At 45.1% G+C, this 26,820-nt stretch overlaps 1 protein-coding gene across 2 annotated transcripts in view; it reads right to left on the bottom strand.

Annotated features, from left to right (window-relative positions):
- Positions 1 to 26,820, bottom strand: part of pvrl2l (PVR cell adhesion molecule related 2 like) — a 298,583-nt gene that overhangs the window by 123,194 nt on the left and 148,569 nt on the right. For both annotated transcript variants that reach the window (XM_079287576.1, XM_079287575.1), the window contains exons 5-6: positions 24,499 to 24,616; positions 23,084 to 23,232 (exon numbers count right to left, since the gene is read on the bottom strand). In XM_079287576.1, coding sequence (XP_079143702.1) covers positions 23,084 to 23,232; positions 24,499 to 24,616 — 267 coding nt within the window. The remainder of the gene's footprint in view (positions 1 to 23,083; positions 23,233 to 24,498; positions 24,617 to 26,820) is intronic.

Here is a 26,820-nt window from a genome sequence, read left to right as displayed (position 1 = left end):
TCGTCTGGGAACCGGAAGGTCAACGGCTCGATCCCCGACTGGGATGTGTCACGTGTCGAACTGTGGCACTTAAAACTGAACCCTGTCATTGGCAGCCCACTGCTCCCTATATACAGGGATGGGTCAAATGCAGAGAAAAATGTCCCCCTTAAAGGGATAAAGATAGTATAGTTCTATTCTTGCCATTAGCTTTTCAGGTCATAGCTAGCTATACTAGCATCTCCTCATATTTTATGCAAATGTATGATAAATGGTTGCCATTTGTTGTTAGTTTGCTGCTTATCTGTGCTTTCAACGCATTTGACCTTTGGTTTATCTTTGCCTCCAGAAGAACAAACCAAAAATTCTATTCTGCTTCTTGGATAGAAATAACCTCCATGAGCTTCAAATGGTGTTTGTGTTACATCTTGAGATATAGAGTCATAAATAAACTGGGGAAAAGAGGAAAGAGGGAAAGTAAACAATAGCAAAAGGGGGTAACAAAAGGAATCACCGCCTTCGCCCACCAGTCAAGTTACAGTCTGTCCAAAATGTAATCACTTCATCATGAATAGCATGTGAATGATTGAAAACCACAATCACGTCACCCTGAAATCCATGTGGATGTTTGAGCCACATGGATTGAAATTGCAGGCGTTCCCGAGATATCGCGAGACATACCTCACACAATCTCACATGTCATGTCACAAACACTGGTTAAACTCAACCACACAGTTCAATATAAACTGTTATGCTGGACTGCACTTGTCTCAATGCCCTAATGTTGACTATAAAGTCATCAAAATGGGAGTTAGAAAGTCTTTAGATTCTGTACTGACATGTTCCTAGTGAAACGGAATGTTTGATCGGTGAACAGTTCATCAAATCCTTTGCATTTTATTGGACCGCTAAAAGTGGGCGGGGTTAGATTGATCAATGGATGGACCCCATGATATTATTGGTTGAAATTGGTTGGTAAGCACATGTCATATTTGCATATGGCGACTGTGGCTAAGTGGAGAGCAGGGCCGAGGGTTCGATCCCTGGCTGTATGTTTTATGTTTTAACAACACTGAATGACAAAATAAAATACAGTCAAAAGTAGGAGGTCATGATTTATCCTTCCCTTGTATAAGCAGTGTGTATAAATGGTGAAGACTCATAATCCCAGCAGATGTGAGCGGAGGTGGAAGAGGTGAGGCCGAGACTAAACGTTATCACAGCGGGTTAATGGGACCCGGAGGCAACGCAGACTGGAATATCACAGATGTACAGTAGGAAGAGGGTTTGACGGTAAACCAACACAGCATGCTGAAGCTAAAATATTTCACTGTTGACTTGGAACAAGGTGCATTTTTAAGAATTTGGATTTTCAAGGATATACATTTTTTTCCCCGGACAGGTGCACATCCAGCACAAGGTCCGACTGAAGGACATGTAAAGAAGATAACTGGTTACAATTCTCCAGTAGATGATAGCGTGCAGAAAAAGGTACTTCTGTGGCGTGGAGCACAGGGACCTGCTTATGCAGCATCTGACTGCATCAGATTAGCTTTTATTCATGAATTACAAAGCATCACTGCGCCGAGTTCCAGGAACAGGCGGCGTCTTCCTAAATCAGACTACGGCAAAGTACATCCCAGCCATTAAACGTAGTTAAACGCCAGCTACACTCTGAGTAGTCTGAGTAGAGAACTGTACTGTCTTCTCATTTATCTCTCTCACATTTACACACGTGCAATGCTTGTAAATGCTTCACACAAATACAAACCTTAGTTCTACATCCCCAACACTGAAAGCCAACGGCCCTGGGAGCTGATGCGACTGACGGGTGCTAGCTTGTCCCAGCTGGCTACAGTTTGGAAACTAGTCCAGTGATATTCGCCACTAACGCCAAGCTTCTAGCAAAAACATCTGGAGCCACCAGGCCTTCAAAGGAATTGACAGGCTGGCTGTTTCCCCCAGCTTACAGCCTTCATGCTCAGCTTTATACCGCTGCTATGTGGCCCAACACTTGCTCGCCCTTTTTCCAGTTTTTCCTAACCCGGTTCTCTCCCAGGGCCACAGCTCACACATTATCACAGTGCACAGCGCTCACGCTTCGCTTGACGCAGCGGCGTACTCAACAGACAACAACACGGAACATTCAGCATTTTTCATTACATTCATTCAACAGCATGATTTGTTTTCGCAAACCAGACACAAAATGTACCTGCTGGTCTCCGTGACATTGGTTTACAGTTAAGAATTTGGTTTTAAATGTATCACATTAAAGACGTAGTGAAGTACTCTTTAAAGGGGCTTTCAGTTCAGTTTTATGCCACCATTTGTGCACTAATCGTTGCGCTATAATAAAAAACATTCAGGTTCTCTTTATATGCTGTTTGAATACCAACACCCAGAGATAGGCTTTGCTTAATTACCCTTGATGACACGGACAAACTTGCAGACACACACACAGACACACTGTCTATTTAATTAGCCCTGATCCCTGATCTTCAGACACACACAATATTTGCCCCAAAACCCAAATGTTACACAATCCCCCCCCCCCCCGCCTCCAATGTATCCATGACGATCTCAATCATTTCCTCAACCCCTCCATGCCGCAGCAAGGGGGAGGAAATGTCCTGCCGAAATCATCTTCAATTCTGTCTCTGCGTCACAGACTCTAGCCGGTGCTTTTCATCTCCGGCTCTCTCTCTCTCTCTCTCTCTCTCTCTCTCTCTCTCTCTCCCATCGCTTTTCATCAGCAACGAAATAATCAGAGGGTGGTAAAAAGAAAAAAAAGAAAGAAAGACTAAATCAAACTGTAAACCACACTAAAAGAGAGGGAGCTAGGGAGGAAAAAGTAAGAATGACTTTTTTAAGCATCTTGTTTTTGGCATTTTTCTTGGCCCATTTAGCCTCGCTGTGCTGTCTCCTCAGAGACTCTCAGGATTTTAAATGGATGCTTTCTGACAGAGCAAGCAGATGGGATGAAAACTAAAGAGCACAGACAGATGGGAAGGGGAGAGAAAGGGTGTGTGTGTGTGTGTGTGTGTGGGGGGGGGGGGTATGGATAGAGGAATGGATGGATCGATGCCAGAGAGAGGGATGCATGGAAGTGGAGATAAATAGGGTGGATTCATCTCTTTCAAGCTCATTGCCGCTTTTCACCTTGACAGCTCATTCTTGTTGCTTTTGTTCAAAAACATTTTTCTGTAGAAAACACACATTTGTGCATGTGTAAGCACACCGGAGAGTAGGAAGATACAAAAGAACCTTAACTCCAATACGTGTATTAGCGCACAATCTGAGTGTGCGGGACACAGGCAAACACACACACACACACACACACACACACACACACACACAAGATAGAAATCCCTCTGTTAAACAACACCACATGAATTAAAGGCCTTGGAGGGAACAAACCACAGTCATAGTTTTACTGAGCACAGATTAACTGTACAGACACACACACTGCAAGGCAGCTATATGGAAGCAACAGGAGAAATCACTCCCCTTTCCTTGTTTCGGAAAAAAATATCGTCAATGGCTAGATATGCCGTTGAACTTTTCACTCAGAAATAATTCATAAATAGGGCTGTATTTTCTGTTTCAGTTATTAATTAATCAAATTCAGAAAGTGAGAATGAAATGAATCGTGTGAAACTGTATTTGTGAGTTTGAGTGCCTTGAAGTAAGAATGATTTTTTTCTGCATTTTTTGTTTTCCCTAATGTACCGAACTATAACCCAAAAACAATGTACATACCAAACTGGAATTTTGTGTACTTCCGGCCCTAAATAAAAAAAATGAAAAACGGAAGGAGGAGTTTTGCACACACATCACACTCAGATTACGGAGCTTCCCCTGGGACTGGCATGTGTACACAGAGCTAAGTGGAAACGAGGCGTGAGCTTCAGCTGTGCAACATTTTAAAATAAAGACTAATACAACCGGTGCAAAGTAGAGGATCCTGAACTATATTGGAACAATTTGTTCAATCTCAAGACATAATGGAGGTAAAAAGCTTTTGAAACCGGCTCAATTCATATTGAAATATTTATTCCAGGTCTTGGCTCTCAGCAGGTCCTTTGTGTTTCTGTCCTTCTCTTTGATCATACAAAGTTACACTGTTGTTTAAGATTGCTGTTATTTGGACTGGTTCTCATTTTCCTGCTTGTAGTAAAACTCTCCAGTTGCTTGTGTTGAAAGAGTTTTAAGACCTTTGAGACTTTTAACCTATTACGAAGTTCATGGGGGGTTCACCGGGAAACAATGCTTTTATTTTCAACAAGATTTTCTGTTACAGGTCCGTCAACATAAAAAGACAAAAGAAAAGCGGCGCTCACACACATCTCCCGAGGTGTCATGGAAATGTCTTCTGTGCCAGCAGATCTTAAGATTGTTCTACCTTTCCCTGCATGATTATACAGGACAGTGTGACAGCGGCGGGGCGGGGGATAATTAGCTGCACCTCGAAAGTGCGCGTCCTGTGTAAGAGCACTGTGACCTCAAAAGTGGTTGAGAGCCTCCAGATCACAGGATGTCTTGTACTGCCGTCACACTGGGCTGCAAAACTGTCTGAGAGGCGCGTTTTCTACAATTATCCTTTGAATCGTATTACAGGTAGACTGCAGTCAAGTGGTGCGTGCTTTCTGTAAGTCGGATTCAACCAAACCCAGGTTCCCACTTGCAAAATGAGCATGCGCTACCCGCTGGGCCGGCAGGGTGGGCTGTGATTACAGAAACAAACCTGTAATATAAAGGAGGTTTTGCTTCCAGATCGCTGGCCGAGCATGCAATCACACCTCTGTTTTGGGTTTCTTTTCACTGCATGGCAAATGTATGTGCCCACTGCCCGAGGACAGGAGAACCACGGCTTGTAAACACAAAGTCGCTCGTAACGAGTTTGTTTCCTGGACGTTTTTGGGAAAGCCAAGATTCCAGTTCCTTTTAAAGTTGGTGGTCCTTGCCCGCAATCCTACACCCCCCCCAGGTGAGGACACACAGGAAAAACAAACAGCTGAGTCCGGGCTGCAGCTTCCCCCATGGGCTCGATTTCTTAATGCTCAGCTTTCCGGGGATGAGGAATGGGGTGTCAGGCGTCAACATCAGCGCATGAATGCGCCACGACCATGACGCTGTTAGTGAAGTTCGCTGTGTTCTCTTAACAAGCTGCACCACAGGGCTCTTGGACTAAGACTCTTATGAGGGTTTTTGTTAGAGTTTTAGTGACGCTGTCTTCACCTACGGAGCCACTAAAAGACCAAACATCTCACTCATTAAATACAAATATTCCACCCATGCGTGGTGTGAATTGATCCCGTTGACTTAAGCAACCCCCGACACTCCAATTGGAAGTCCTTTGAACGATGCTCCGGTGCTTTTTTCATCCTCGGTGGCTTGCTCGAGACAATAAACAATAGCCTTTGTCAGCCAGCCGCGACCACATAAAGAAGCATTTAATGCAAATCTGTGGCGATCCGTCACCCGACTGAGGTGCTTACTCAGCGCATGTGTGAACGAGTCGCTTTCACGGATGCACATGCACGCACACGCACACACACACTCGCTCTGAGCCGTCAGCGCGAGAGGGTTCAGTAGTTTAATGAACGTTATTGATGGAGAGGCTACATCACTTCTGGCGTAATTAGTGTGATGTGTTGCACCTACATGTCTGTGGCTTCATTAATCCAGTAGAATATTCCAGCTAATATCCATGTGCACGCACGCACGCACACACACACACACACACACACACACACACACACACACACACACACTCATGTATGAGCATCAGGCTCACTCATGTATCATAATCCAAAACCCTGGTAAGTACTCTTGCTTCTACAGCCTGCCTGTGCTGCATTATGCTCTGCATCTGCATTGCTGGCGTGTGGATACTGTATGCACATGTGTGAGTGTGTGTGTGTGTGTGTGTGTGTGTGTGTGTGTGTGTGTGTGTGTGTGCCAGTGTCGCGCACTGTCAAATATACTTTTAGTCTGCTTGGCTGAGTGCAGGCAGCTGATTGGATCCAGACCTTGGCTTTTGATACTGATCAACAAAACCAGCTGAGTGAAAAACCTCCATCAGCCACCCTCTCCCCTTCCCTCTCCATCCCTCTCGCCCACTCTCACTCAATCCATCTCCCTCTCTCTATGCCCCCCCCGCCCCCGTCTCCACCGCTCCCTCCCGCTTAAATGGGGCGGTTTGTGGTCGGGTGACTCAATTCTAAGCAAATCCGGACCCATGGAAGAGAGGAGAGTGAAATGCGATGGTCGGTGAGAGGCGAGGAGGGGAGTGTGGGGTTAAGGTGGCCCAAGAGAGAGAGAACGTGTGTGTGAGTGTGTGTGTGGGGGGGGGGAGTAAATTAATATGTGCTTGCGTGCCTTTGGTCGTTTCAGAAAGATCACTTCCATCCTTTTGGAAACGGCGGAGAAGGGGACGAATAGGGAGGATTGGGGAGGGAGGGGCAGTGAGGGAGGAAAACAGCAGACCCAGTGTGTGGAGGATTAAGGCCGCTCTCTAATGCCGCTGCTCTTTCTGCTCCTTTATCCACCTCTCCCTCTCGTGCTGCTCCTGCTCATGAATACAATCAGGAGCATGGAAATGAAAAGCAAACATCAAGACAGCAATAATGACCCCCCCAGATTGATTTACATCAGTTGTTATATGAGGGTTGCTGATGTTTCTGCACAATGACACCAAGAGAAGCAAAGAGGCCTATTCAGTCTCGGTGCTGTTGCATTGCTGTGAGTGAGACCAAATGGGACATAAAAATGAATTATTACTGTAGCAGGGAAACACAGTTGACAACAGGTACTGTTAAACGAGTTGCATTGCCCCTAATGGATATGAACAAGGATACATCAAAGTATCATCTGTGAGAGAGCAACAAGCCCCCATAAAAAGTAGTAACTCATCTAACAAACATGCACATAGTATCATGGCCAGCTTGGTGAGATGGACGCTATGGAAGCCCTGAGAGGAAAGAGTTTGTCATCTTTGGAAAATAAATTGTTTTGGCAGGTGATTGTTTTTTCTCCGGATCATTTTTTGAAGTGTTTCCTGTTGTAATACTCTTGTCGGCCACAAGAGCCTGAAGAGTTTATTGGAAACCTGATGAAGCGCTACCAGACAACTGCAGTTAGCAGTGATTACAGCAAACAAGCAGTCGCTGTACACTATTGTGCTGCCTAAAGGTCTTCCATGCATCCAACCTTTCCTCGACTTCTCCCTCAAAGACAAAGCCCTTACATTCCTCCTCCCCCACCTCCTGACCTCCCCACCCCTCCTCCCCCCGCCCTACTCTCTGCATTTATCAGTCCGTAGTGGATTAGCTGCAGATTGTGATCGCAGTCTGACCCCGGCCGGCCCTGGACAAGCCTTGCTGGCTAATTGAAAGACTCTCACACACACACACACACACACACACACACACACACACACACACACACACACACACACACACACACACACACACACACACACAGATTAAAGACTGCTCTATCTGTCCACACACACATAAATCAACACGGAGACACACATGGGTGGAGCGAGATGGAGACGTTTTTATTGAAGACGAGTCAGGGCCAGAAGGGAATAGCTCGCAGCCGCAACAATTAGAGAAATGTGACGGAGCCCTCGACACAAATTGGATGCTATCCGTGTGTGTGTGTGTGTGTGTGTGTGCATGTGTTTGTCTCCGAGCACCGAGGTAATCATGGTCCGCTCCCTCGGCCAAGCTTCAACTGCAGGTAACACGCCTAACATCTGACCCCGTCAGTCCGGGGGACGGAATGAGCCGGGCGCATCGCTCCGGTGCCGAATGTGCACATCAATGCAGAAATCTGTGTGCAGAGGCAAATCTGAGCGCACTTCCGCATCCACACATATACATCGCAAGAATGGTGATTTGTGCATTAGCGCCATGTCCACGCACCATATCTGATGTATGTAACGTGCAGTCGATAAGATGTGTGTGGTGCACTATTCCGCGCAATTCTGCCTGGAGCTGACTTTGCTCGTTCGTGGGTCACCCACGCGCTGCCTCTCCATGATTGAAACCAGCAGCGTCTCGGCTCAGCTTCGGCTCCATCAATGAGCTCGGCCTTCTCCTCTGACTGCAGCAGTGAAAGTCTGTGTAATCTTGACTGCATCGAACCCGCACTGGCTCCAAACGTAAAATATTTAGGCGAGGAACGTAGAGAAACAAGTACCTCTCTTTGAAATATTTAGACGATAGACCCCCTCCACAGCTCCGCTCTTACTCCAACTCTGCTGGCTGCGTATCAACAATGCATTGTGTTTCGACAAGATGGATACATTTCAAAGAAGAGGCCGAGTTTCGTTGATGGGAAGCATAATACGCCGCAGATCGGTTCGGTACGTTTTTTGGACTGGAATTCACAGCGGCTGAACTTTCCACGGTGCCTTTAAATGAGATCACTGTGGTAGAATGTGAAGACATGGCTGACATTTTAGACTAAACATGTTTTAACCAACAAAGGCCTCCCGTTGGTACATTCACTACACAGATTAATATACTGTCGTGCCATGAAAGATAAAACAAATGGTCATCACCTGCCAACAGGGTCACCCATTTCCATCAGCCCGTTCAACGGCCGTCACCAGTTGTTTATTATAATGCAAACTGCAGCTTTAAACACGTCGTAAGCATGAACAGAACTACTTGGTTAGGTTAAGGAAAGGGTCACAGTTTGGGTAAAATAGGTGTGTTAGTTAGATACCTTAACCCACGTGAGTTATGTACGTTGACTTTAGTGGAAATGGTAAACGGACTTGTCTCGCCCTTTTCTAGTCTTCCGACCACTCGAAGCGCTTTGACACTACATGTCTGCTTTCACACATTCATACACTGATGGCAGGGGCGACCAAGCAAGGTGCCACCTGCCCATCAGGACTATCTCAGCATTCACACACCGAGGGCACAGCCTTTAAGAGCAATTTGGCCTTAGGTGTCTTGCCCAAGGACACATGGATATGGACTACAGTATCGAACTGCTGATCTTGAAACTCGAATTACTGCCTAGTGGTTGATTGCCACCACCAACCATGGTTTGTTTTCCTTTTAGACATTTGGGTGCTATGGTGATTAGCATATTTTTTCTTGAGTTATATGGCCAAAAATGTGTTCTGTGAGGTCACAGTAACCTTTTACCACAAAAGTCAAAGCAGTTCATCCTTCCAGGTGAATGTTTGTGCCAATTTTGAGATATGGATGTCATGAGAATGGACGGTACTTGCGTACGGACAGACGGACAGACTGGCTGTCATGAGAGCCGTGACATAATTGCTGTCTCCTGGGTGAAAGTCTATGTTTTTTGATATAACCATCCACCCCCTCCACCTTACAGACTTTGCCGCTGACCATACTACGTCACCTGACCTCCTCCTTTGCTCCCTTCATGATTACTGCGGCCACTAGAGGGTGTCGCCTAACAATTCCCAACGTCCCTGCGGTGATCAAGCTGAACAGTTAACGGCCTACTGAGCCTGTTAGGAGGTATATCATCGCAAATATATGTTTAAATACAACAAGTGACATAAATGATGTCACATAAACAACAATATGAGTGTGTCTCATATAAATAAAGACATTAGACTCATGCTCATTTTTCCTGCATTTGCTTTGTGTGATCCAGACCTTTACTTGATGTCAGCTGGTGGCTTTTGCCTGCCTCGTCTTTAGTGTGTAAATCGTAGTCCTTGACGAATAAACTACACCTGTAAAATGTTAAAGAGAAGATCTGCTGTTGCTGTGTCTTTTGAAAAGGTGCCCTCTGTTCCTGTGGGCTCTTGGCTTTCAGTTTGATTCTTTGTCTCTGGTACCGCAACTGCCTTCAAGGATAAAAAAAGGGGGGCCGCCACCGGCTGAGAATGTAACACCAATCTTTGGCTCGCTTCCCGGAAAATAATCTAGCAATGAGACTTTGTAGAAGCAATCAGACTTTTATTATGGGGAGCCAGCATCCTCCGTATTCCTTTCGCTTTCACCTCTCGAACCCTATTTTTGTTCATTTTCAGTTAATCAAAGGCCTAATCCCTTCTGTTATTTGTGCTAATTTGTTCCCGTACCACACAGCCACTTTTCAAAATGTACAGCCATTATGCTCTATGGAGGTATTTTGTAATCTAAGCCAATTACAGGCCTAGACCTAATTAGGTGTCGTTTATGTACACGCAGAACAGGAAATTCCCCCAAATACCCACCTCCTTCATCATACTTCAGTTTGCTTTCATTTCCCTCTCAACCCCAAGCAGCTCCTGTCACATTTGTCACTGCAATACACAAGTCCTGCACCTCTCGTAAAACAGCACAACCTGGCTCGATATAGAGAGAAGTCAAACATGTATTTTGTGCAGTATAACTCAGTGACAAAAAAGGTAAATTACTTTGATAATTTATTTTACAAAAATTGGCAAACAATGCACATACAACTTGTTTCCAAGTTCCAAGGGAATGTTGGGGGAAAATGGAGGCTCCACGATATTAATTCAGCTGTTCATATGTTCACAACCTCTTCTTACATCCTCTCCTCTCTGCTCTCAGCCTGCAGTTCAGTCTGAGTTCCACTGAATTGTTGTCATGTGACTGTAGATCTTAGCTGAGTCAATCATGGCTTCCTAGTTGCGTTTAGGAGCTCAGAATTTAACGTTTTTTACAGAATCGTGTTGAAAAACGGTTCATTTGGGGCAACATTTTAAATGAGATAATGACAATTTGAATGCTTCTGGCAATAATAAACAGTTTGGGTGTTTGTTTAAAGAAAAGATGCTTTTCCCTCCGGCTGGTTTTGGGGTTCAGCGGGTTAATAACAGCATTCCTTCAATAATTCTTTGGATCAGACCTTTAAATATACTTCCTGGAATATAATTCGCAGCTGTAACATTTTTTGCTGCCTAACTACAAAAGTGGTGTGGATGCTGTGTTGGTTGCATCAATCTGGTGTACATGTTCTGCTGAATGACGACAAACTGTACCTTCAATTACAACATGCAAAGTCAGCAGCGAATCTTACATGAGAAAAAAATCATATTTAACATTTCATCAGCGTAGAAATACAGAGGTAGCACAGCTGCAGTGTTTCGGGAGGCCAAGCGGCTGCTGGTGTGCTCACACATGCACTTTCAACAATGAGACACACCGACTATCCTTCCCCTGACGCTGTATTGCCGTACATGCAGTACAATGTATCGTCAATCATGAAATGTTAGAAATGATGAAAATGCCAAACAACCATTGCTACACATAACACAAGTTTACTCCTCAAGGACAAGTATGTGGTTTACACCGTCAACAAAATACTTTCAAAAATATCACCAGTTTTTGATGTCAGCTTTCAGTTGTTATCGGGGTGTAGCTCCTCCTAGTTGTTGGAGCAGTTAACCCTCTGAAGGTTTTCTATAAAAAGAAATCACCAACATGACACCGTTATCGTACCCACAAACCGTAGAGACTGGAACTATCTTTGCATTTTGAAACATCCGACAGTTCAACGTATCGTGTGTAAAGTGGGATATTACATCAAAATTACTTCATTCTAAATTTTGCCAAAACAAACAGTTTTCACTCTCCAGATCATTTGAAAAGACAGATACGGATACAGTGTTAGAGGTGGGGCTCCGCTCATTCCTATTCAATCTGCTCAGTGGCGCAACTTTCTTCTGACTTCCTCGATACAATGTTACCCCCATCTTCTGCATCTATGGGTCCACAGAGCAAGAGCCGTCTCCACTTGGTCTAAATGATTTAAATAAGGGCAAATGGGAAAATATTGTGTAAAGACACCAGTACTTTACAAAATGTGGCAAAAAAATAGACCTTTCTTGTATTTTTTATGCTAGCACAAATACATTTTAGAGTTCTCCCTGCCGCTAGCTACAATTGTCCTGTTTACATAGAAGTGCAGGACTTACATATTGGAGTGAAAATGAGGCCACAGAGAGTAAAATGTGACAGGAGCAAGAAAACAAAAAACAAACCTGAAACTCTGAAATTGCTGGGGAAGTTGTGTTTATTCTCATATTGATTCAATATACAAAAAGGTTCACATTTAAAAGGCACCGTGCCCCAAAATGAGGATAAACATCACTTACATTCTAATTGCTAGCACATGTAGGGCGCCCACTCCCACCCTTTTTGTTAAAACACACACACTTAGCTGAGTCAACGCGGCCTCTGCATCGCATCGGGGGGGATCATAAGTATCTGTTACGTCCTATTCTTTGATCACTGTACCGGACAGATCAGATCATTACTTACTGAAGTGTTGGGATTCACCAATTATCTCACACACTCATCTCTTTCTGTTTCAGTTTGTGGTTTCCTGCATCTCCCAGAGTTCCTTTCAACAACTCAGACACAGGGAAATAACTTCTTCTGTTCAGCGTTGGTTTTTAGAACCAAACATTTCCTGAGGTTGAACTGCACTGTGTGTTTCGTGTTATCTGGGCCTTTGCTATAACATCCTTAGTCTGTATGATGATTAAATGTTAAAAAGAAATAGTAATAAAGAAGCACAGGGTGTGTAATTCTGATGGTTTTAGTTGAACACTGAATTTTTGGTGCATTATCCATCATTAATACTGACGTATAATTATGTCTCAATTGTAGTTATCATGCTCTGTAATGTCACATTGTGTCGAGATATTAAAACAAGGCATGACAAGACACATTCCCATTACCCATAATGCACCCAGCCTGCGGATTCAGCTAAGCTCTACAGAAACTGTAGGCATTTGAGGTTTTAGACGTCGCCATCTTGGTTTTTTGCAACCCGAGGTGACAAAAGAGGGTGGAGCTAAGTCCAACGGCACGCTGAATAAGACATTTTTAGGTGTTACAAATGTGCCCAATTAACTTTCATGAAATGAGACCATAAACTCATGTTTACAATGTTTACTGAGGTAATAAATCAAGTGAGAAGTCCAGTCATTTTCTCAGACTTCCATACAACCAGAGGAGTCGTTATAGAGAATGCCAGTTTAAGGAACTTTAGTATCGGCTTCACTTTTCAGACCCAGAGGTTGCTGCCAGGTTTCCACTGATTGCCTGAGGTCAGTCTCTTTCTCAGATAGTGAATGAGGTCTCACCATGAACTACAGAAATGAGCCAGTGGAAATGTAACATGCAGACAGCCTCTTTCTTCCTGAGCTCCGCACCAGCAGCGCTAATCTGTTGACTGGATGTGAGACAGATAGCGAAATAGACTGTTACCGCCGCTGGGCGGCCGCTGATGCCGAGGTCAGATATCAGCCTCCCCCACCTCTATGTGGAAGGCTTCACCCCCCCCCATATTTGTGTGTGTGTGATAAGCCGAAGCCTGGAGCCTCTCTTCTCAGCTCGTATCTCCCTGACAGACGTAACCTCTGTGTGGCCGCGGCCTCAACAGCTACACCGAGGGGGCAACAACGGAGCTCTTTCTCTCCATTTCCTCAGCTTTCTTTCCAATTGTCAGAGAAATAAAACTCATCGGCGTGAAATCATTCGCAGTGTGTTTCTGCCAAAATGTCGACACGCCAGAGCTGTCTGAGCAACTGCACTGATAAGAGATCGGTAATTGCGCTGACTGAAATCACACGAAATTGAAACCTTTCTGCTATTTTTCTTTTCAAATTTCTTTCATAAGCGTATGAGTAGAGAGAGATAAAAGTCTCAATTGATAATGTTGTCCTCAAACTTTTTTAACTTCTCGCTCCTCAACTGCTCCCATCAGCTCCAAGCTAAAACGAAGCGGCTTTAATTGAGACAGCATTCGTTTGGTTTACGCATAACGACTGGGGTTCCTCCGCCCACGCCCTGGATGTATGCTGGTAGAATAAATTAACAAACACACAACATGCTGTGTGGCAGCAAAGCTCCGACAACACTTTTGTTTGTTCCAGCGGCTTCGTTGAATCAGAGCTGCGTGTTTGCCAGCAGACAGGCGAGCTGGAACACAGGTAGCAATGAGAAGGTAAAAACCAGCCAGGCATCAAAATGTCACCAGATGATTTGAATGAACAAAACATTACACCGCCAACTGATCCTGTGAGGATCTACACCAGGGGGCCACATGAGAAACAAGGACTGTTGTGGAGGGCCGGACCAATAGACTGAACTCAATCCTGCTCGATATTATTCCACCTCTTTATAAAAAGTAAATTGTCTGGTTTTGATGAGCTGTGAGTGGTGAGAGTAAATATTATCATCGGTGGTGGAATGTAACTAAGTATATTTGCTTAAGTACTGTCCTTAAGTACAAATTCACGGTACTTTACTTGAGTATTTCTATTTTATTCAACTTTGTACTTCCACTCCACTACATCTCAGAAGGAAATATTGTACTTTTCACTCCACTACATTTGTCTGGCAGCTTTAGTTACTAGTTACTTTGCACATTGTCATTTTTCAAACCTTTCCTAACTACCCAAACTGAACAACAGAGTATAAAGGAGTTAAAATAAGCTCCACCTGAAACATCTGCAGCAGGAATAATAATCCAAACAAATATATGTAATATCCATATATAATAGTAGAACACTGACAGGCATCATGTTTCTGATACATTAGTACATTTATCACTATTGTTTGTAGTCCAATGAGCTCACTTTCTGTTTGTCAGTTCAGTGAACGAGTGCGCTGAAGTCAGGTTGAATGTGTGAGGTGAGATGTGAAGGACATCTGACAGGTGATGGTCAGTGAGAGAGGATCTGGATCTGGATTGTCAAACTTCATCACGTAGAATGTTTGTTCACACATATGTCGGTCGATCCAAAGAGAAGCAACATCTTCTGAGCGTCTTGCTTTTGCATCTTAGCTCGCAGTCAACGCATCTCAGGTAGCCAACATGACCTGGTCCTGCTCTGGCGTCAGCTCGGCATTCCGGAAGAAGCACGTCGGGCCGAGTCCGGCTGCCGACTCTGTCATTATTGGGATTGCAGTGACTCTGCTGCTCGCACACATCCACGAACGTACTAACGTACCCAAATGGAGATTTTAAAAAAGCAGCAGGCGCCTTCAAAATAAAAGCAATGCAGCTGTATTCCGTGCATGTTGTACAATTATTTACATTTCATTCCTACTTACCCATTGACGGCATACAATGCTCAGATCTGATATAGAGAGTAAATTAAACAACCTGCTTTTTTCTTTCTTTTACGGAATACCACCACAGTGGATTTTTTACTTTTGTTAGCAGACAGATTTTGTTCTTTTGTTTGGACATCTTCTGTGTTGCATTGTTGGCAGAGTGAAGGTATTAATATCCAGCCCCATCAAGGTAACAAGAACCACCCATAAGGTCCGTCCACACCTCCCACACCCGGGAGACGTTCACCAGGACGGCACGTTGACGAAAACTTCGCTCAATCAGACGCTACACTTTTGTGGCCCGGAGGCCCAAACTGGCTGAAGCTAAATCCTGCTCCATCAAGACGTGGAGATCCGATGGAACGTGACTGGAAGTCTAAACAGGCAAACATTCCCTGTCTGTTACTGTGGCAACACATCATAAATACAGGAAGCCCCGAAAGGCTGCCAAGACATGGACATTAGCTGCAGGTTCATGTCTGTATGGGTCGCTCAACCTGAATATCTTTGCAGGGTTCCTGTAACAAGCTACCAATTACAGTGTGCAAACCAGCACACGTACATTCAGTCCTACAGTCTGACCGCTTTGATCTTGGAGGTCCAGAGGTATGCATTGTAAAAACGTTTTTACTCAGCAAACAAATATATAACAAAACATTTCTAAGCAATGAAACGTGACGAGCATGCAACAGGACAAGAATTTGGTACCGGAAGCGTCATTTGTAGTCCGAGTGGTATCGACCAATCACGTCCGAGCAGGCTGAATGCAGCTGAACAGTCTGTATGGAAAGCAAAAGAGGAGGAATGCAAGCTGGGAACCCGTCACTTATCTTCCAATGATCCTTTAGCTTCTTAGTCGTATTACTTCAAGGGACACGTGTCAGCCAATCAGAAACAAGCATCGAATGCATCTAATCTTCTAATTTGTCAAATCAGAAATTTTGTGCAGCAATGAATTGAGTTATATTTGACTGATATTCAGAGTATATTCTACTGTTGCAACTATTCCACTATCGCTCACTACAGTGTGTGTGTGTGTGTGTGTGTGTGTGTGTGTACAGAGGTTGGCCTGGGGTTTATGTCCGGTAGAGAGTTAGTGCCAGTGTTTTTCCCCAATGACTAGATCATCTGATTACTTTATGCAAAGAGCTGCATGGTCCAATTTGTATGTGCGTGTGTGTGTGTGTGTGTGTGAAACAGTGTGTGTGTGCGTGTGTGTGTGTGTATGTTTGCAAAGCTAAGATGTGGCTTTTTCCGGTGGACAGCTATCTCGCCCGCCGCAGGCAATCCAGTAAATGCTTCTCCGCTGGTCCCCCTCAGATGTGACTGTGTGTGTGCGTGTGTGTGTGTGTGTGTGTGTGTGTGTGTGTGTGTGTGTGTGTGTGTGTGTTTGAACAGCAACAGCAGCCCCCCAGCCCTAGTGCCAGCTGGACTCCCCATGAAAGGACTGGATGTATGGGGAGGTGGAGCGATAGGCGGTGCGGTAGAGGACAGAGAGGGTCACAGCCTCCTGCCAATCCGCTTCTTTTCAAACTCCGCCCAGTCCTGAGAGGACTTTTCTGCTGCCTCTTCTCCATCGCCCTCTGCTTTCCCCCTCCCCCACCCCCCAACACTTGCCTTTATCTCCGGTTTCAGCCTTTTCTGCAATCTCGCTGGCATTTTTTCTGCCGCCCGCCCCACCTCATGTTCTCCTCCCATCCTCCACTCCACGACTTTCTTTCTGCCAACATCCTCTCCCCATCTCTCTCTCTCTCTCTCTCTCTCTCTCTCTCTCTCTCTCTCTCGCTCTCTTTCCCCATCTCTCTCTCTCTCCCCATCTCTCTCTCTCCCCATCTCTCTCTCTCTCTCTCTCTCTCTCTCTCTGTGCGTGTGCATGGTGTGCTGGGCAGATCCAGCTGGCGCTGTGGCAACCGAGCTAGCCATGCATAACTGCCATCATGTGGGTCTGAGCGGATGGGAGTTGTGGGTGGGATGTGCGTGTGTGTGTGGAGGTTATGGAGGCTGCTATACACATTTCACTCTCATCAGTAAAACACAGCAACAGCAAAATCTCTTAGAGATGAGTTTCCTCCTGAGAGCTCAGAATACACGAGAGAGAAATGGAGTGTGTGTATGTGTGTAGATGTGTTTTCTTCCTCCCTTACGTCGTGGCCCCCGGTGGAAGCCGAAGGAGGAATCGTGACGCGGGGCGGCTGCTTGACAGCAACAGAAAAAGCCAAACAGCGCTTTCATCTCGCATTTAACAGAAAGAAGAGAGGAGCTGTTAGCGCTCTCAGCAGGGGCAATTAGCGGGGCGTGCTGGGTCCATGTACACAGAGTGCAGGGGTATTAACCGTTGCATTATTGAGAGCCAGGGCCTTCCACGCCTGACACTTTAGATCTGATGCCGGGAGCTGGATTCTACCGCCACAGTCGGCAGCAAGTGGATTACTCCTGATGGGCTTTTCTTCAGGAGAAAAACAGATGTAAGCTCAACAAACGTGGGATCACTCTGATGTAAAGACGTGGTGTGGTTTTGGTTTTACTGAAGGACTGAAGGTGAGACCATTTCTTTGTCACTGACAGCATCCTATGATCCAATAAAAGAAAGTTGTAATCTTCTTCAGTCACAAACTTCTCTCAAATTCTGGGTTCAGCTGCACACCGGGCCGTGATTATGTGGGTTTCGACTACAACCTCCCAACAGAAGATAAGTGCATTGATATTGTCGACAGGCTGCTCGGTAGAAAGGTACTTTTGCGTAAATGTTTACGTTAACAGGTTACACTTGCGCGACGGCCAAGATCCTGATGCGTAGTGTGCAAAATGAAGAGACATTATGGAGATGACGTCAGACTCTACCCGGAGGCTGAGGCTTACAGCTCAAACACTGAGAGTTCTGGCTCGGTGTGCAGAGGGAGCATCCACTCACCGGACGGAGGGCTGTGGGCATCCTGCTTCCCTTCACCACATCCTACCTGTGTGAGGTCGCCTCTCAAAACTAAATACAGATCTAAGCTCAACATTGAGCATGAAGTGAGAGTGGCCGTACCAAGTCTGCAACCCCGTTTAAAAAATATCTGTAGTGGAAAGCAGCTCATTGTAGCCACTAATACTGATACAACGTGATGGCTCACACATATCTGCACTCATTTTATTTCGTTTTTCACAGGTTGCACTTTATTGTTATTATCTTGAAAAGATATTCAGTGCAAAACAGGTTAATTGCAGCCACAATAAGCTATTTTTGGCCAAATATTAGTTATTGTTTGCATAGATAGAACTATATTTGCATTGTTCTAACAAAGTAATTGCACATTGTGTTTGTTTTTGTCTGATGGAGCAATCTGCTTTACTTGAAAGTGATTGCAATTTTCTTCATTCTATTATTTGAAAAAGCACAGATGGAGGGGTCAGAAAATGTTGCTATTTCAACAAACAATTGAAATATTTCAATTCAAACTCAAAAACAAGCAGCGACGTATGCATAAGACATTGAATGCAATCTTGCCAAAAAACTCAATGAAACTCAACAATCTGTCTGCCGGTTGAGTTGCAGCGACGACGTACTCAGCAGAGTCTGTGCTGGGAGTTCTGTTAGCGGTTAGCTATTAGCCGAATACCCGTCCAAAACAAGTGCCTGGGGGTCAGCGATGCACTCAGCTGTCTCGACATTAGTGGCCCCTACCCGCCGAGGGCCGGTTAAGAGTGGTGATTGAGTCAGCAGACAATGGCAGTACAGTATAAAAGAGGCAATAAAAGGTGTATTGAGAAAGTGTGAGTCACTCCAACCACGAGAGGTCCTCGAGCACGCAACCGTGACTGCCCACCGAAAACATTATGCTGCTGTCTGCTGCAGCCCAATAAAAGATTAGATACAGATACAGAGGCGCGCACACACACACACACACACACACACACACACACACACACACACACAGTTCCCCTGGCGGAGATATTAATCAGATGAACAGTAAAAATATGCAGCACATTCTCAATAAAGTAAATGAATAAATACTCTATGAAAAGGAGGAGAACGAAGTATATCATGAATGGAATGTTTATCATATAAAGGCTTAAATGATCAGATAAATAATAATATATACATATGTCATATTTCTAAATGTCTTGCTGTGTTTAGCTCTCAGTGCTGTCTCAGCACTTTCCTTCGTTGAACCACTGGATTGTGAATCAGCTGTAGGAAATGCAATGCACCAAGGTGCATGAAGGTGAGTGGTGCCTTGTGAGTGGGTGACACAGTTAAGACAAATAAAAAAGGTCCACACGAGAAATATAACAGTTTCAGTGCTGTTATGTTACCAGATGGATTTTAAATATAACAACACGTGGCTTATATACGGAGTAGGCGACTTTACTTTTCGTAGGTCAAGACACAAAATAAGTCGACAAAATCTTTCAAGGCACAAGCACAATAAGGTATAGTTGGGTCAGCAATCCGGGTGCTAGAGTTTAGTTTCGGAGCTCATTTGCTGAATTCACTTGGTGTCTTCCAAATGCAAACATTCAAAAGAATGAGTCATCCACACATTTACACCAGCGGGTTTAGTCAGGAGGACTATTCTTTTACGTGCTTAGGCCTGTAGTTTATTCCTCATACATCCTGTCACTCATCATTTTCGTGTTGTCATTGTTCGGGGCAGTCGTTCGTGATATCAACTGTTCTATCCAACAGCACAGCGACACACCTCTATTGTTAGCCTATCACCTTGCTGCTATTTCTTATTAAATATGATTGTATCTCTAGTACGTTCATGATTCATGTTACGCCTGCCCCTACACCTCCCCGGTTTTCATCAGCCCTCCTCAGCTGCCCAGTCTCAGTGGAGTCATCAGCCACCACCACCACCAGGGTCTGGGCTGGATTCATCTTGCTGCTGCTCAGAGCGGACGGCCATCGATTACAAATCTCCCCGTAGAGTCTAAGCGCCAAAGACATCATCCGTTATAATAAACAATTACCCTTCGCTTCAATCACTTGTCTCTCCTAATTGAAATGATGTAGTTGTTTTCACATGGACAGACACATAGGCATGGTCAATTCCCTGTGTAAATCCTAGCACAGCGCTCATCGTCTAAAGGCCTTCACACACCGGGGGTGTGACCTATAGACGACACAGAGATGCAAAATACTCGCCTGCAAATACCAGCGATGTGTTGCAACACTTTTCAGTAAAAGGTTTGAATAGTTATTCATTCAGGCAGAGGACCAACTACCATACTATTGACTCAGAGTCTGGCAGTCTGTCTTAGGTATATTGTTGGATATTTTGTTGCATCTATCTATCCATCCATCCATCCATCCATCCATCCATCTACCTGTCTATCTACCTATCTATCTACCTATCTTCAGGGGAATTGCTCACTTTATTGTGAAAGGTAAAGGTGTGGATCTGGTGTGCGCTGCCTTTGTCAAGGTCAAAAGGAGTTATAACGTTTTCCATCTTGGTTAAGACTACAGAACCTCAGTGTTGTTGTACACTATAGTGCAAGTTTTGTTCCGCACAATGTGATTGGTTGATGCTTTTATTTGTGGTGCGAAAGCTCAGACAGGTCGACTTTGTTCTGGATAAAAATTGGGTCTTTTTTTGCAGCGCAATATTCTTGTTCTGTGTGAAAGTACTCATGACAAAAACAGTTGAAACAATATATTGACGCGCACACAAAAGGCCTTAAGGTTGCAGCATTTGTTTCTTGAAGGCTTAAATATCAGATCTATGGTCATCTAGTCAAACTCACAAGTCCCATTTTCCATTGTCCACCAGTTCATCTTCACACAAAGTGGGGATTACTTAGAATAACATACATGCGGACGCCGCAGTGTAAGGGCCCCACAATAGCCAAAGTCGCTCTAGTGAGTCAAGCTGGGTCAAAGTGTCCTTGAGCAATGCACAAATCCCCCATGTGCCCGTGGGGAGTCGCTTCGGCTGAGCGTGTCGGCCAGAACGCTGAAACAAAAACAGTACGGAAAAGCTACCGTGTTTGATTGTTCACTCAGCGAAAGCCCACGCCTTGCCAGCTTCGAGTCCTGGCACTCACCTTCTCTACGCGTTAAAACCGACAGATTATACACATCCAGGGATTGAACTCAAGCAAACGGTGGAACACCAAGGACGCGTTTAACACAGAGGAGGATGGATCACAACGGATCTCACGTACTTGGAAGCATAAAACATGTGCGGGCCCTCAAAGTGCTCAAAGCGTGTGTGTGTGTGTGTTTTGTGAGTAACGTGAGACTCTAACATGTGAAGCATTTTCCCCGTGTTAAGCTTACGTACCTTCCCTGATACTGAGTCAGTCACACTGCTGCGCTTCCAGCGGGAACAGTAGCGGCTTAGCCACTTGTGAACCTCCCACACATCCCTCCCAACACACTGCCCGACTACAAAGCATCTTTGTTCCTCGGAGGAGACAATTCAAATCTCCGGCTCCGATTTCCCACGGATTTTCTAAATGTAGCTCTCCCTCCGACGCTGGTGAAAGAGTTGGAAGTTGTTGTGTTGTAAACTCAGCACGGTGATTACTCCAAGTAATTCATCCAAACAACAACAACAAAAAAGAGTTGAAGGAAGGAAAGCGTTTTGACCAGTCAAGCTGGCAGTGTGGAGTGTGGTAACACACACACACACACACACACACACACACACACACACACACACACGCACACACACACACACACACACACACACAGCGATGAAAAAATAAAAAAGACTGTTAACAGGCTTGGAGGCCTGCTGATGTGCAGTGAGGCATTTCAGCATGTTCCTGGGTTTGTGTGTGTGTCGGGTCAATATGTGAAAGGGCACGGGGGAAAAGTGGAAACCAGACTGCAACAGCAGCCGAATCAGAGGACTACAAACGTCAAGACCCAGCAGAGAGAAGGAGAGTGCATGCACGACCCGAACGCCATACTCGTACCAGAGCAGAAGGGTGAAAGAGGAGAGAAAAGTGAAAAGAGATTCGGAGCTGTTAGTTGTTGCCAAAAAAAAGAAGGAAAAATAGTGAATGCAAAGAAAGGGAAACAAGGAAAAAGAGAAGGAAAAGCAAACCTGTGCAAACTGGCTCACACCAACTTCAAGCCCCGCGGGAGTATTTTAGAAACCCCCCCAAACAATCCCGACACCGTCGCCTCCACCACAGGGCCAGAACGCCGCGGCGAGGGCCTACTCGCGCACTCATGAGCCTGCATTCACGTCCTTTTTTTATTCACGTCCAGCCGAGCTTCGGTTTCTCGGTGGCCGCATAGATCCCCGATTTCAAGAGAGTGCTTTTTTCGATCTGATGTCAGAAAGATTTTTCGAGTTGGCCCTTGTCCTGCGATTTGGCCCTGCTGTGGGAGGAAAAAAGGGTCAATGGAAAAGGCTCTGCCGACTGCTGCTTTGCTGAAAGGCCGACAGGCGAGGAGGAGGAAGAGACGTGAAAAAAAAGTTGAAGATTGAGAGAAAGAACCAGCGTCCCTGCAGCTCCCAGATCAGCCCTGATCCCAGCATGAGTACAGCATGTGTGTGTATGTCTGTGTGTGTGTGTGTGCGTGAAAGAGAGATCTATGTTTCTGTGCATGCATGTGTGCAAATGTATCTGCATTTCTGAGGAGCGGTGTGCATGTGTGTATGGGCACATTCGAGCGTGTGTGTGCAGGAGATAATGTGCGGAGTAGCATTAGCCAACTCGTGTGATTCTCAGTGTGTGTGTGGCGAAGTGGATAGCAGGGCCGTCCTTCGATCAGAGGATCGAACCGCCGATCCCTGGCTCCACCAGTCTCATGTTGATGTGTCCTTGAGCAAGACACTTAACCCCAAAATGACTCCTGTAGCTGTGCCTATGGTGTAGAATTGTGATAGAATCTGAATTGCTAAATGACTGTAGTGTGTGTGTGCAGGCAGTGATCGCATGCTGTTTGATAGGATGCTGTGTGCATCTTCATCATGTTTTGTGCATCTGTGAAACGTCCAACGAGTGTGTGTGTGTGTGTGTGTGTGTGTGTGTGTGTGTGTGAGAGCTCGCCATCCGACGGGACTCACCGATGACGATGGTGGTGATCTGGTGCCGGCTGGCGCCGTGCTTGTTCTTGACCTCGCAGATGAAAGTGGTGTTGACGGCGTCGTCCACCTTCCTCACCGTTAACTTGTTGCCGCTGACCTCCACCGTGTCCGGCAGAGCACCGGACGCCCTGGAGGGGGAGGGAGCAGGAGGGTAGAGGAAGGAAGAAAAAGAGGTGGATGGAAGGAGTAAAGGGAAAGTGAGGTGGGTAAGATGGAGGGAGAGGAAGAAGAGGACAGTATGAAGTTTTAGCCTGCTTCACAGAGGAGGCCCGGGCACGTGTCCAGCTGCTTGTACAGTCGACACGCTGCGATAATAACTCTACCGAAACTGGTTTACAATTAAAAGGAATTTAATTCCACTGATGCAAGTACGATTACAGTTACACAATGGAGTACATTACTCCTATGAAATATTACAATATTAACCCACTTTGGAAAAAACTACCTCTGGTCCCAGGACACACGTCCGTTGCCTGGGAACCACACGCTAAAAAGAGGCAGAAAAACACTTCCTATCCCCGCCCTCATATCCGTCCGAAACTCCTCCCCTTCCGTTTATCCCAATTCCCATTGGCTAACTTCCAGGTGCACTTCTGTAAACGCCTGTCTTCATGACTCTCTTTCCCTGAGCTCCTAACACATTCAAAGACTGTCAGTTATTGCTTAATCCCTTCTATAATAATCCTTCAGTATAAACATTAAACCTCTGCAACTTTGGCAAAAGCTTCATGTCTCAAATTCTACTTCTAGCTGCTTATCCTAAAACACTTTATGCTTATCTTAATTATGCATTTCCAAAACACTTATGTTTATGACTAATTATGAATTCTTAATTATGAATTATTAAACACTTTTATTGTATCTACTGAACACACAGTTCTATGCTCATATTTCTTACAACAGGAGAAATGTGGGGTAACGGCAGAAAAGATAAAAAAAAACAGTACAGAGGGAGGGGAAAAAACAGAGACCGTATGTTTTAAGATATTGGATGAAATAAGATGAAGCAAAAGAAAATCAAGAAGACAGAGGGGGAGAGGAAAAGAAGAGAAAGATGGGAAACATTTCAGATGAAAAACAAGAGTGATATTCAAAGACAGCGTTCATGTGAGCCAAATCACAGACACATGAACAGCCGTTCTGTCTCCCTGCTCGATCAAAAAAACTAAAACACACACACAAAGCAAAGCATGCCATCTGTCCATCACGATGAGATGTTGAGAGCGTTTTTGTGTTTATCACAAAACGACTGAGAAAATGATCATTAAAGAGGAGCTGTGGTCGTGCAAGCTTCTGTCGGGATTATAGCGACATTTAGGAACGTGGCTGCTCTCTCTCCGGGGGAGGTGGAGGGAGATTTAAACATGGACAGATAAAAGAAGCAGGATTCTTACGCGGTCCAGGTGACGGTGGTGGGCACCGGGTTGCCGTTGGCCATGCAGAGCAGCACGACGTCTGACCGGCCAACGTACCAGTTGTTGTCGTAGCCCTCTATGGACACAGAGGGGGGGTCTGAAAGAGAGAGAGGGATGGGGGATGTTATTTTGATTTCCTGTTCTCAGAATCCCCACAGAGCCGCCCCACAACACAAGTGTCCAGCGTCAGTGTCTTCTGTTGTTACTGTTGTTTTAACTTGCATTCATCTCGTTTTTCAATTATAACAGTTCATCAAAGTTGATTGTGTGAAAAAAGGCCTCCTCTCCTCATCTCAGTCGATATGTGTTGTGTGTCGACCGTGGGCTAAAAACAGGGACGGGCGGGCTTTCGTCTAGATTCTGGCTGGCAGAGATCATACGACTTTCTTGAGCTTAGCGTCATGGATAATATTTGTTCATGGTGTTGAAGGCTGAATCTTGTTATTCCGTAGGGAGAATTGCCAGAGCGAGGTCTGTGGAGAAGCGGGGCCAAACACACAGAAGTCTTTAAAATGAAGGAAGAACAATTGATTTTATGTTTAAATATGTAGCGTTAGATCCCTTAAGTCTAAGACCTTTCATAATTATCTCCACCAGGCATAAGCCTGTGGGGAGATCATGCTTTTGGTTGTGCGTGTGTGAGTGTGTGTATGTATATGTCTGTCTGTCCAAGGCTAATCTCACATACTACATTTGTTTGTGGTCATTAATGACTGGACACTCAAGGACTTCTCGTGGTTGTGGTGATTCACATTGTCTGCTGACTACTCACTCCTCTTAACTGGCCGGTGGGGGCAACGACGTCTTAAGTAGAAAAAACATCTGCAGATTAATTCCATACAGATATGTTATAATTCGACATGAGATGAAGAAATCAAGAATTCACGTTTTTTTTATATCTTCACACGACATCTAGTTAAAAACAAAAACAATCACAAAGCTTTAAAGATTTAAAGAATGGGACATTAGGAATAAAACGTAAATAATTGTATAACATGCAACACACAGCTGCGTTGCTTTTATTTTGAAGGCGACTGCTGCTGTTTTTTATCTCAATTTACATACGTTAGTACGTTCGTGGATGCGTACGAGCAGCAGCGTCACTGCAATCCCAATAATGGCAGTGTCAGCAGCCGAAATCGGGCCGGTGTATTTGGCCCGATTCTCGTGCGTAATTCATCCCGAGTCTCAGCCCGGACTCGGCCCGACGTGTTTATTCCGGCATGCCGAGCTTACGCCGGAGCTGGGCCCTCATGTGGCCCCTCATGTGGCCCCTTGGGAAAATAAATTGCCTAACCCTGACTCAAGGCGTTCCTGAGATATCGCGTTCACGAGAATTAGCTGGACGTTTGTGTGGATGGACAGACAACCTGAGGACGCCGTCCCTCTGGCCACAGCTGTCGCCGGCGTGGAGACATTATAGCCCACCTAGCTGAAAGAGCTTTTCTCCCCCGAAAAATCACGGCACTCTTATAGCGAAAGGAAGTGAAAATCAGTTTGCGTCACTCTCACAAGAGTCTTACTTTACAGTGAACGCAAAACCAAAGCGATGTGTGTCGGAAGTTCAAACAGGCAGAACAGAAAACGCTTCGATCTCTTTTCCCTTCGCAGAGAGAGGGAGACAGGAGTGTGAGGAGAGGACGGTGTGTGGGAGGCTAAGTGTGCGGTGTCATGAGTGTGTGTGTGTTTCCCTCATAGAGAGCGTTGACCTATAAAAGCTGATCTGAGTTACACAGGGGACAGGAGACACGATCCCTCACGCCATCACTAAACTAACACATACACCGCGAGGAGTGTGTGTGCACGCTCCGGTGCTTCTATCTTTGTGGGGACCAATGTTCAGAGTGGGGACACTTTTGCCCGGCGGTCACCTCGATTCTTAAAAGCAGCCGGTTTTAAGGGTTAAAGAGTTAGGTTAACGTTGGGTGTAGAGAATAATACTCATCTAGAGGAGTTTCTAATATGTATTTCACGTTATTTCCCGCCGCAACTTGACAGGCAGTTTTATTATATGAGTGTTTGTGTGTGTCATCTAAAAAATGCAGATTATAAGAAGAGGCTGAACAAAGACAATTGTTGCGGTAAACGGCAGCGAGGTCACACAATTGAGACACTGCCGCCAGCATTCCTAAATCTCTGTAAAGCTACGCTGAACCTGTCTCATATCTTGATCCCATTAAAATGAATGGATTAGATGAAAGCATTGTGTGTGTGTGTTAACATGTGCCTTGATTTTCAATTCTCCCGAAAGTAAAAAGGTGAGAAGTGCCAACATAATATGCAACTTCCTTTTTTTAAAGA

The sequence above is a fragment of the Melanostigma gelatinosum genome (assembly GCF_949748355.1).
Source record: "Melanostigma gelatinosum genome assembly, chromosome: 17".
Lineage (NCBI taxonomy): Eukaryota > Metazoa > Chordata > Actinopteri > Perciformes > Zoarcidae > Melanostigma > Melanostigma gelatinosum.
Note: the sequence above shows the minus strand (reverse complement) of the source record. Positions and strands in the feature narration are given on the sequence as shown.